General features: G+C 39.8%; 1 protein-coding gene across 1 annotated transcript in view; it reads left to right on the top strand.

Annotated features, from left to right (window-relative positions):
• Positions 1-10,578, top strand: part of ERO1A (endoplasmic reticulum oxidoreductase 1 alpha) — a gene marked incomplete at its 5' end in the record, with an annotated part of 649,578 nt that extends 639,000 nt beyond the window's left edge. The window contains 1 exon segment of the mRNA XM_044074334.1: positions 7,657-10,578. Coding sequence (XP_043930269.1) covers positions 7,657-7,717 — 61 coding nt within the window.
• Positions 10,579-13,343: the final 2,765 nt, after the last annotated feature.

Genomic DNA, 13,343 nt, shown 5'->3' with positions numbered 1-13,343 from the left:
GCGCAGTACTTCTTTTTACTATGAGATTGTATATGAGAAAACTAGTAACTATGGATGTGAATACATTATATGGATGAAGCAACATTCAAGTAAGCTTACTGATCATATTCCTTCTATTCCTAAGCGCAGGTTTTAATGGCACAGTGGTATTCAAGACTGGTGATCTGTTTGCTCTTAAATTAATTATCCAGCATGTTTCCCTTAGCTCTGTGTGATTATGAACATCGCCTCCTCTTGTGGTCTGACAGACTGCCTCTATGGCCTTAAATACAAAGTGATGAGAAGGATACTGTACTATATGGGCTGCTAAGGCATTATTGGGATCTTTCTGTTTGATGTCCCTTAAATGTCTAAGGATAGTTTCCTTAAGACAATCTGTTTTGCCAACATAGAAAGCACTACATTGGCAGCAAGTCGCCAAGTATATAATGTGGGAACTAGTACAATCAGCATAATCATTAAAATTATACTGTTGCCTGGAGTATGGATGTACAAAAGTATTGGAGCTGTCAATGGAGTTGCAAGCTTTGCATCTCAGGCATTTGAAAGTGCCCTTTCTGTTTGAATTGGGCCTATTTCTTTCAAAACCATCTTTGTTGCAAATGAGATGTTTCAAATTCTTCTTATTCTTGTATAGGAATCTGGGCTGTTCACCTACAATGTCTTTTATTTTGTCATCAGTTGTACTGGCCAAAACTTCCTAATAACTTCACATACTTGCTTATTATCAGCAGTGTATGTTAACAAACATTTAAGTTGCTGTGATTGAGTTTTAAAATCCAGATTCTCATGATGACTCGATGTAGGTTCAGAGAAGTAGGGACGTCCCTTTCCTCTCCTTAATTCCTGCAGTTCATGCTTCAGTCTTAAATTCTTTCTTTTATAAGATCTTTTGCTTAAATGTGTCTCAATATTTCGCTGTTCTGCTACAAAGTCTTCATTCTCAGTACATAATCTTGAAGTTCTTAAGATCTGATTCTCAAAGATGTTATCAAAGATATGTCCTGGGTGCATACTCCCCCTGTGCAGATAATGATTTCTCCAGGTTTCTTTTTTATGAATTCCTGTACTGATACCTCTATCGGGGTGCAGATGGATCTTTACATCCAGAAATTCTATTGTCTCTGAAGAATGTTTGACCACAAACTCTAGAAATTCTGTGCTCTCATTGATGAAGTTAACAAAAAGGTCCAATTGTGTAGAGCTGCCTCTCCAAAGGATAAAGACATTGTCCACAAAACGACCGTAGTACACTAGATATTGTTTCCAGGTACTAGGTAACAGTTCATTGTGTTCCCACTCAGCCAGAACCAAATTGGAGTAACTATTTGCGCACGGGGTGCCCATAGCCACACCCCATGTCTGCAAATAGAGAGAGTCCCCATACATAAAGATGTTATTTTCCAATACGAGTTCCAGCAAGGAACATATTTGTTCTGCTTCCATACTGTCCCTTGCTAAGAAAGATCTTATTGCCTGTAGACCGTAGTCATTCAGAATCACCGTAAACAAACTCTTGATGTCCATTGTCACTAGTAGCAAATCTTCATATTTTTTAAGACCCTTGGTAACTAAAAAGAGTTTTTCCAGAAAGTGTCCTGAGTCCTTCAGTACAGTTCCTGCTAGTGGCAGGGCCTTCTTTAATTCATTCTCCATGTACATGGAAACAGGTTCAGTTACCCACCCCCTTCCAGAAACTGTGGGACGTAGGGGTGGGTCAACTGGATCCTTGTGAATTTTGGGGAGTCCGCTGATGCATGGAAACATAGGTTTGGGGAAATCAAAGAACTCATATAGTTCTTGTGAGATGTTTGTCTCTATCAATAGGTCATATAAGTGGCTATGAAAATGATCTACCTTAGTTGTAGCTTCACTGTAACTTGTCTCTTATACGTTCTTTCATCATCCAGCATAGAGAGCATTTTATGCCTGTACCATAAGGCTTCTATCACTACTATACATCCTCCCTTGTCAGCAGGCTTGATGACCAAGCTGTCTGTCTCCTTTAGCTGCTTCAGCATTTCATTCTCATTAGTAGTTAAATTGAAGAAACGTCCTTGTCCTTTGGTTGTATTACCCCTTAGTTTGAAGATTTCATCTTCACATAATCTCAAGAACATCTCCACTGGTGGAGGATTAGGGGGAACAAAGCTACTCAATTTTGTATAAGGTAGCCGTCTACTGTCATTAGCTTGTCCAAAAATACATTTTAATGCAAGGCTCCTGCAAAACATTCTGATATTCAGCACAAATTCACTAATATCAGATGGTAAGGCTGGAATAAAACTCAAGCCCTTGTCTAACAAGGAAATCATATTGGGGCTTAAACTCTTATTAGAAAGATTCACTAATAAGCTTGATTCACATCCAATTAAAGTGTAAGCTTCTTTCTTTTCCGTTCTTGACTCTGTGTTCTTTGAGTCCTGTAGTGGTTGAATTTGGAAAAAATCGGCAAGGGCCAATTTATCAGTTCCCCCTAATCCTCCACCAGTGGAGATGTTCTTAAGATTATGTGAAGATGAAATCTTCACACTAAGGGGTAACACAACCAAAGGACAAGGACGTTTCTTCAACTTAACCACTAATGAGAATGAGATGCTGAAGCAGCTAAAGGATAGAGATAGTTTGGTCATCAAGCCTGCTGACAAGGGAGGATGTATAGTGGTGATGGAAGCCATATGGTACAGACACAAAATGCTCTCTATGTTGGATGATGAAAGAACGTATAAGAGACTAAGTTACAGTGAAGCTACAACTAAGGTAGATCGTTTTCGTAGCCACATATAGGTTTGGGGCAATCAAAGAACTCATATAGTTCTTGTGAGATGTTTGTCTCTATCAATAGGTCATATGTTTCCATACATCAGCGGACTCCCCAAAATTCTCAAGGATCCAGTTCACCCACCCCTACGTCCCATAGTTTCTGGAAGGGGGTGGGTAACTGAACCTGTTTCCATGTACGTGGAGAATGAATTAAAGAAGGCCCTGCCACTAGCAGGAACTGTATTGAAGGACTCAGGAGACTTTCTGGAAAAACTCTTTTTAGTTACCAAGGGTCTTAAAAAAATATGAAGATTTGCTACTAGTGACAATGGACATTAAGAGTTTGTTTACAGTGATTCCAAATGACTATGGTCTACAGGCAATAAGATCTTTCTTAGCAAGGAACAGTATGGAAGCAGAACCAATATGTTCCTTGCTGGAACTCGTATTGGAAAATAACATCTTTATGTATGGGGACTCTCTATTTGCAGACATGGGGTGTGGCTATGGGCACCCCGTGCGCAAATAGTTACTCCAATTTGGTTCTGGCTGAGTGGGAACACAATGAACTACCACCTAGAACCTGGAAACAATATCTAGTGTACTACGGTCGTTTTGTCGATGATGTCTTTATCCTTTGGAGAGGCAGCTGTACACAATTGGACCTTTTTGTTAACTTCATCAATGAGAGCACAGAATTTCTAGAGTTTGTGGTCATACATTCTTCGGAGACAATAGAATTTCTGGATGTAAAGATCCATCTGCACCCTGATAGAGATATCAGTACAGGAATTCATAAAAAAGAAACCTGGAGAAATCATTATCTGCACAGGGGGAGTATGCACCCGGGACATATCTTTGATAATATCTTTGAGAATCAGATCTTAAGAACTTCAAGATTATGTACTGAGAATGAAGACTTTGTAGCAGAACAGAGAAATATTGAGACTCATTTAAGCAAAAGATCTTATAAAAGAAAGAATTTAAGACTGAAGCATGATCTACAGGAATTAAGGAGAGGAAAGGGACGTCCCTACTTCTCTGAACCAACATCGAGTCATCATGAGAATCTGGATTTTAAAACTCAATCACAGCAACTTAAATGTTTGTTAACATACACTGCTGACAATAAGCAAGTATGTCACGTTATTAGGAAGTTTTGGCCAGTATTGACAACTGATGACAAAATAAAAGACATCATAGGTGAACAGCCCAGATTCCTATGCAAGAATAAGAAAAATTTGAAACGTCTCATTTGCAACAAAGATGGTTTTGAAAGAAATAGGCCCAATTCTAACACAAAGGGAACTTTCAAATGCCTGAGATGCAAAGCTTGCAACTCCATTGACAGCTCCAATACTTTTGTACATCCATACTCCAGGCAACAGTATAATTTTAATGTTTATGCTGATTGTACTAGTTCCCACATTATATACTTAGCGACTTGCTGCCAATGTAGTGCTTTCTATGTTGGCAAAACAGATCGTCTTAAGGAACGTATCCTTAGACATTTAAGGGACATCAAACAGAAAGATCCCAATAATGCCTTAGCAGCCCATATAGTACAGTATCCTTCTCATCACTTTGTATTTGAGGCCAGACCACAAGAGGAGGCGATGTTCATAATTGCACAGAGCTAAGGGAAACATGCTGGATAATTAATTTAAGAGCAAACAGATCACCAGGCTTGAATACCATTGTGCCATTAAAACCTGCGCTTAGGAATAGAAGGAATATGATCAGCAAGCTTACTTGAATGTTGCTTCATCCATATAATGTATTTACATCCATAGCTACTAGTTTTCTCATATACAATCTCATAGTAAAAAGAAGTACTGTGCCTTTAATTATAATGAAGGAAATTATACCTCTTTGCTAGCTGGCTTCTTTTTGGTTTGCAACAAGGGCATGTCACTGATGAATGGCTGTGATGCCTTATAAATACAAAAGCTGAACAGTCCTTTTTATACGATCTGAGGAAGGCATATTTGCTGAAAGCGCTTATCGGAAGACTGAGGACTGCTTTTTTATGTTATATTCTTTTTTATTAAAGTTCTGATTTTATTATTAAGTTTTACTGCCATGGTGGACAACACAAGTTTTTAGTAGTGTTTGCCTTTTCTTTTCCTCATTTTTGTCCTTCACAGTGTAAGAAAGTTCTTTACCCATAAGTCTGAAATAGGTAGTCTTTCCAGTGTCTGAATGTCTAAAATGCCCTCTCTTGTCAACATATTGACAATAGTTACAGGCGTTACAGGATTTTGTCCCATATACGGGAGTGGTAGGTTGAACATCTATTGCTTCCTTATACCTGGGGCCACATAAGAGTCTCTTAAGTGATTTCTTGTTCTTATAGGCATATTGAGGGTTGGACCCTACCAGAGTTTTAACTTGGTCATCAGAACATAGTATATTCCAGTTCCTATGGTAGATATTCTGCAGTAATCTAATATTACTAACATACGTAATGGGAATTCTTAGCAGGTTATCCTTCCTGCTCTTTTCCACTTAAACTTGACCTTTATTGGAAAAGTATGGTTTCCCCTCCTTCCTCCTTTGAGAACCCATACTTGAAGTAATGGAAAGAACCTCTCTCCTCCCATACCCTCTCTCTATAAATCTGTCTTCTAGCTGATGTAATTCTTTCTCAAAAGTGTCATCCTCTGCTGTTTGTCTTGAAGTCCTTAATGCTTGTCCTTTTATTACATTAGTGAACACATGTTGGGGGTGCATGCTTTGCCTATGGACATAGGTGTTCCTATAGCATTCCTTACGAAAGATTTCAGTACAAAAATCCCCTCTATTTTTCCTAGTTATACTAACGTCTAAAAATTCAGCATTCATATTTAACTGTGGGCTGTGAATTTCAAAAAGTGTGTACTTCAATTGATGTCACTCAAGAACTGCTGTAGATTTGTAGCACCTCCTTCCCACAACAGGAAGAGGTCATCTACTAATCTCCGATAAAATACCACTTTCTCTGACCATGTTCTTTCAATAATATGCTGTTTTTCCCATTTTGCCATAACAAGGTTGGCATTGCTATTGGCACATGAAGTGCCCATACCCACGCCATCCAGTTGTTTATATATGCAGTGTTCAAACATAAAGATGTTATTCTCCAGTATAATTTCAACCAGGAAACATAGAAGATCAATAGTTCTGGTATCATACACTCCATCTTCCTTGAGATATTGACCCCATTGGGAATTGCAGTAAACAGGGACTGTATATCCAAGGTGACCATTAAACAATCCATAGTGGGCAGAAAATTACTGATATGATCATGTAGATCAGCTCAAAAATGTTTTGTATCTCTAAGAATACATTTATTCCTGGCTACGAAAGTGCCCACCATTTTTGTACTGTGGATTAAACTTTGGAGTTTTATTTGATACTATCTGCTGTGGTCTGGTGTTTCCTATATTTTTCTGCAAGTACTAGTTGTTTGGGAACCCAGTCTGCTCATACCACTTTGTATTTTTTATTCGTTGACTTTTTTAATTGTTTTGTTTTCTTCATCCGTTTATAACACTTTGGATCTCTCTTCTACAGCTCTAGTGTCTGTAGTGTCAGACTGCCTTCCTCAGGTTTTCAGCAGCATTAAGTTATTTATCAATAAAGGTACACTTACTGCTATTTCTGATTTTCATCAAGGTTCTGACTCTCTGACAACATGTTAAGGCTTTCTTCAAGAGGTAGTTTCCTAATCGGACCTTGTATTAAGGATTCTGTCCCTCTCTTGGATTTACGTTTGATATTAAAGAAATCGACTTTTCCTGTTCTTGACCTTATGGCTACTGCACATCTGAAATAATAGCCATGGTAAAAACTCTTTCTGTTGGCCCCTACTATAGCAAGAATAGTTTTGATTTTCAAGCAATGTGTGTCAAATCTCTGTACTTTATAAGAATTATATTGTCATTACAACAAATATCATTTTATGCAGCCACTCAGAGAAACCTCATTCAAAATATCAACCTTCCGGAATTATTTTAATTATTTGTCTGACACAGGTGAATATTTACAGAATTGTTTGAATGTCCACACATGACGCAGATTTTTTGTGAACAGAAGTAAAGATTCTCAACAGTGTCATTTTCCACTAAGAAGATAAAAACTGAAGTTTCTAAAAGTACTTAATCCAGATGGTTGACTAATTGTAACAAATGTTACAAAATGCAACAAACCTATTTGCATTCAGCCATGGGCACAGGCTGTGCATATTCCATGACTTTTTCATATATTTCTGCAGTACCTACTTTGGCTTCAAGGAGTACTTTTGCAAGATATAAGCTGGATGTGATCTGCAGTTCTAATTGTTTATTCAAGCCAACATTCATTATATGTATGTTCCCATTAAGGTGACTGATAGAAGGGATAGAATTGGAGTATGACCTACTGTTGGAGAGGATAGACCTCCTTATACCAGATACAAAAGTTATGTATTTACCGTAACATTAGATCTGGATGAGCAGGTTCATCCTCATCAGCTTACCTACCCCTCTTTCCCTCATCTCTGTTGCTGACAGGGGCTGAAAGTATTTATGGTTATTGTTACGATTATTTATGTGCCACCCTAGCATGACATGATATGGAAAGGAAGCTGTTTTGCAGATCATTATTGGTAAAAGGGGAGGAGTTTGTAGCCTGGGAAAGCTTCAGATACCCAGCTGTTTAATGATGCTTTTGGCAAGGATGCACCTGCTTAGCCAAATGCAACATTGCGGTAAGTATGTAACATTCAGTTGTGATAAGCCCATCACTTAATTGTTACGTTGTTTTTTTTTTTACCATATACAGTCATTTGCAACAAAGTACATCGTTTATGCCTCATATTTCAAAAAGTTATAATGGGTTAAACTATAGTTGTATTTGTTATCTTATCTGTAGGATCTCCACAAGCATCAGGGAACTTCAGAACTTCAGAGAAATGCTTAAAGATGTTCACTGAGGAATGATTAGAAGCACCATGGAGACCATCACAATTAACAGTGCTTTACCCAGGAACCATGCTGTCCCATTTGGAAATGGGACTGAACAGTACCTCAATGCTTTATCTTCTGATTTTCTTTGAAGAAATCTATTTCACAAAACTTGTATTTTTTTTTTACTTTGAAGTGTGTTCTTGTAGCAGGTACCACAGAGGTAGAACTGTCACTGACCAGTGAAAGAGCACAGCTGCAGATTATACCAGAACAGTCTTATGTGAGACTGCATGCAAAAATCAGTGTAAAGGGTACTCTTGTGTTCCCTTCAATTTATTCATACTGCTCACAGAATTCATAGGACCAAATATATAGCTTAGTTTTATCTTCTGCTTTTTACAAGCTAGCCCACCTCAAGAACAGCAGTAACAAGTGTACTTGTGGTGGCAAATCCAAGAAATACCTGTGCATAATTGCATCAGCTGTTAAGGATGGCACCCTGGCTTTCTGTTTTGTCACTGTGTTAGCAAGGCAATATGTGGGAAAACTTGACAGGTGCTTCTTTTAAGATAACTTTTGAAAAAAGTTGGAAAGGTCCCTAGACAAATATCAAGAAGAATTTCCAGTGTCCACTGATGAGTTATGTTGCTGCTTGTCAAAGGAGGACAATTGCTTTTTATGAAAATTGACTTGGTTTATGTTGCTGCAAAGAGAAAGTGCAAACTGTGACTGAGGATTATGGTGAAGAAGAAAACTGTTGTAAAATATAGTTTTCTGTTTTGTGATTCCTAATTATTATAACGGAAGGGGTGATCAACCATAAAAAGCAAAATAAGTTAATTACAGTATCCCGAGTATAACCTGGAAATTTTAAACTTTGGAATGTTAAACTATAGACGTGTCATCAGAAGGGAATTGGAATGTCACCATGACCCATCTTTCCCAACTAATACAGAACCTAAACTGGCACTTAATAAGGTCTGGGTATGTTTATAGTTATTTAAAGTTTTTTGTAAATGCACATGGAGTACCTTTATAAGGTGAAGAATAAAAAAAAAGCCTAAGCATTTATTACAGTGAACAGTACAGCTACCTGAATTTGCGTTATACTGTTGTATTAAGGTAGAATTATTTTAACATCCAATTCTGGGTCCATGTAGATAAAGGGATATTGAACTTGTGTGAAGGGCTTACAGATGAGTTACAAAAAGAAAAAAAAGAAAGGACATTAATGTGAAAAAAGATTTAAGCATTTTGTTGTACAGATTCAACAGAAAGGTAGAATGTGTGTGTGCCTTATTGGGTAGTGAACAAAACTTGAACTCTCAAGCTTTGACTGCCCGAGCTTCAACTTGCTGACAGTCAGAGTTCCTCCATAGAAAATCACTGTTGCCAATTTGTGCCTGAAGTGGTTCCCTTTTGGGGTTTAATTTCCCCCCTTCAAGTTGGTGCAACCATGGATTTGATATATATAAGTTTGGGCAGTGCAGTGGGCTTGTCCCCTCTACAAAAAAACACTTGTCTTTTTTGCAAGATGTTTTCAGTGAATGCAGTTTGGTGGTTCTGATCCTCTGTCCATTCGTTTTAGTCCACCCATAGTGGAAGCTGCCTCATTGTCTGTGGCAAGTAGGTGGATATCTGGTTGGCCAGCACCTTTGTTGTAACTGCTTCTGATTTCTGTTTCAGATAATGCCAGTTTTGATACATTTGCAGTGCACCATAACTAGCTGTTGAGCTCTATCAGTGAATGCTAAACCAGACAATACTGTGTCTGAGTAAACATATTGGACAGAGAGGTATTGTATTCTCCTTTAGACATGTTTCTGTCTTGCTCTGGTTTTCCCATAATTGGGCTGTTCTACTTGTTACTACTCTGACAGATTTAAGGGAGGCACCAGCCCTGTTTATGAAATAGTAACCAGTATAATGTTGACCGTGACCCTTACTTTCTTTGTGGGATGGTGCTTGAGGAAAACTGGCACGGTATGCCATGTGTTTTTTGCAGCTTCCATAGGCCAGCGCATCAAAAAATGTTGACATCCAGTCCAGGCTGTTTCTGGTCCCATCTTCCAGATGGAAATCCTATTTGCCGTTGACATGTCACTCCCTGACTGGATTTCCTATTATATGAAGTGACTGCAAGATCACAGTTTATGTGCGATCTATTTTCATCCTTGCATGGTGTTTCTCTTTTCCCTTGGTTGTGTGATCATCAAGTTAGTATATTTAAGTAATCGGATTGGGGGAGTGCAGTAGGGCTTCACTCCCTAAAAAATGTTATACATCTTGCTTGCCAGCTTTGTTAGATTTTTTTTTCTTTTAATTATCTTCCTTCAGCAAGACTGTAAGCCAGCGAATCACAGTGGAGCCCCCTCAGCCTTTATCATAGGAACAAGGAGACATGCCATTTGACTGTGGCTAGATTTCATGATAATTTCTGGGACATATTTTGACAGCCTCAGTGAATTTGCATACAGCTGAGCATCATAAATGTGTACAAATAAAATTTCACCATAGGACAAGCAGGTATAGGAGCTTCAGCCTTCTAGTCACCTTTGCCTTGCATGTGATATACATGCAGTGACAGTGTGAGAGAATCTTGTCTGTAGAATGTTTCTTCCTCTGACTACAGACCTTCCACCAAAAGAAGCCAAATCTTGACCGTGGGTTCATTCTTTTGTAAGGTGATGAATAAGGGTATTCTCAACTATGCCTGACAACAAAACCTTTCAGACACTTGCCAGTTTTTCTAGAGTGACCCTTTGTCAAGGGCCTTTTCTGAAGTTTGTTCAGCAATATCCCTAAGGTAGAGATTACATAGGTTCATAGGTTCATACTAGGCTATCTGCCCTAGGGCATTTATAAGCCTAGCCAGAGTATGTTTGGCTTTCGCCACCCATTTTAAATTAATTTTGCTATGCCCTTTTTCGAGGTTAGTATACTGTGCCTCTGTCTAACAGTGACACAGAAGTGATACCCGGGGTAAACCTACAATCTCCCATCCACTCATCAAGATTCCTCTTGAAGAGAGTCAATGAGGGACTCTGCCTAACCTGGACTGGGATTTTATTCCAGAGTGAAGGGAGCCTCTGGGTTATGAATCTGTCCCTCCAGCATGTCCTATTTATTTCAGTGCTGAAGTTCAAGTCTTGAGCGTGTAGCTCGATGGGATTTGGATTTTTTGAGGTGCAGCATGTCCCTTAATTCCGGGTTGGACATGGCTTTATACGTCAGGCACAGATCGCCTCTGAGCAGGCGGTATGCCACTGAGTAGAGCTGGAGTTTCTTTAACCTGGCAGCATATGGCATCTGTTTGAGCCCTTTGATCCTCTTGGTGAGGTACTTTTGGGGTCTTTCCAGTTGCTGCAGGTGTTTGGTAAGGTACACCCCAAAAGGGGCATTGTACTCTATTATGGGCCTGATGAGGGATGAGTAAAGAGGCACGATGACCTCCCCTAATCTAGATGTGAATCCCTTCATGATTAGGTGGGCTATATAAAATGTTTTTCTAACCACTTTGGCCACGTGGTTGTCAAATGAGAGATTGCTATCAACTTGGGTCCCCAGGTCCCTAATTACTTCTTCTGTACTTAATGGATTACCACCTATGTGGTAATTTGTGGGCACTTTGTTTTTGCCAAAGGGGATGACTATACACTTTTTGGCGTTTAGCTTGAGGCCATGGCTCTGGCACTAGTTGTCTGTTTCTATGAGGCCCTTTTGGAGGATGCTTGTGTTGGCTGGAGAGTCGATTATGGCGCCCAGTTTGCAGTCATCTGCAAACTTGGTCAGCCACAGTCCTTCTGTGTTGGCCTGTACCTCCGAGAAATATATACCGAACAAGAGAGGTCCCAGGACTGAGCCACTTGTAACTGGTTTGGAGTCTGACATGGCTCCAGCAATTCTAACCATGTGGGTTCTGTCCTTGAGCCAGTTTGCAACCCATCTAGTGACATAGGGGTTTATATTTAAGCTGGTGAGCTTATCTATAATGCCCGAGTGGGGTATTGTATCGAAGGCTTTTGCGAGGTCCAGGTAGGCTGTGTGGACCACCATCCCTTCGTCAATGGCCTTGGTGACTGTTTCAAAGAAGTTGGCCAGGTTTAAGAGGCAGGATCTGCCCTTAACAAAGCCAAACTGGGTAGGATCCAGTGTCTGTAGGTCCCCAATATCTTTATTTATGAGGTCCATGATGATCCTTTCCATAGCTTTTCAGACCAAGCTAGTCAGGCTTGTGGGGCGATAGTTTCCAGGGTCCGTTGAGGCACCACCTTTGTGGAGAGGGACCACTGTTGCTGTACGCCACTCTTTGGGTACATATCCTGTAGTAAGGCTGAGATTGAACAGTAGTTTTATGTTTGGGTTTAGCTCTTCTTGGAGTTCATGTAGGACGCAGCCCGGGACACCGTCTGGTCCCATTGATGCTGTGTTTTTTTTGCTTTGGAGAGGGCGGCTCTTACCTGAGCATCTGAGATGTCTGAGGTGAGACAGAAGTTTCATTTCCTGACCGTCCCTGCTACTAAGGTGCTGGTGTAATTGTCTTTGTGCACTTACTATTACATTATTTTGTCCCCACCCCCCAATTGACCCTTACTAATTAGATGTTTGTAATGCAAGGGTGGCCACGGTGGTGCAGTGGTTAGCATTGTTGCCTCACAGCAAGAGGTTCTCCGGTTCGATCCTCGTCTGGGGTGCCTTCTGTGCGGAGTCTGCACGTCCTCCCTGTGGTCGCGTGGGTTTCCTCCCACATCCCAAAGACATGCAGTAGGTGGATTGGACACTCTGAATTGACCCTAGGTGTGAGTGTGTGTGCCTTCTTCTGTGGAAGGCTGGGCACCGGGCTGGCAGCTCGACACTGTAAAACTCCACTGCCAATCATGAGTGGACAGGTGATCCGCTGTGGCGACCTCTAACCGGGAAAAGCCGAAAGAAGAATGCAAGCCCATACATATATTTTTACATATTAATATATATATATATATTAAAAATTAATATCTCCATAGACAACGAACTATGCACACTTATATAGGTGTACCACATTTAATTTAAAATGCCCAAAGTCAAATGCAAAAAGGTAGAAAACACCATACTCTACACACTACTATGCATGCACCGGGAAATAGCCTCAGCTAATGCAAAATCTACATACAAAAAACAAAGGAAAACATTTTTTGCAGTGTGTCCACCATACACCCTGCTAATTGTATATACTAACCTTCACATTGCACAAACAACAAGGTAAGAGCAAATTTCCAAACTCCAGGAACTGTGCAGTCTCACACACCTGCCATTCAGCTTAGTCGGCCTAACACTCAACTCGACCATTTTCCAAGCACGTGTATGTATATATATATATATATATATATATATATATATATATACACACATACATACACACACTCTCACGTCCTCTTTGTAATCCTATAAGAGACACAGGATACATTCCCTAGAATATGTAGCAAACCTACTTGCTGATAAATTCAGCTCCCCCTTAACTTTCCCTCAGGAAATACCATCAAATATAATTCCTGCTGCTATCACTAGAGAACAAGTCCTTAATGCTCTAAGGCCAAGAATACTACATCAGTGGGGCCAGGCAATATACCATGGATGTCTTCTAAATAGCTTGAAACCATGACCTATCAGGTCTTC

Source organism: Protopterus annectens, chromosome 6.part0, assembly GCF_019279795.1.
Source record: "Protopterus annectens isolate FY-2018-M chromosome 6.part0, PAN1.0, whole genome shotgun sequence".
Classification (NCBI taxonomy): Eukaryota; Metazoa; Chordata; order Ceratodontiformes; family Protopteridae; genus Protopterus; species Protopterus annectens.
The sequence above is the reverse complement of the archived record's forward strand: the minus strand, read 5'-3'. Positions and strand labels throughout refer to the sequence as shown.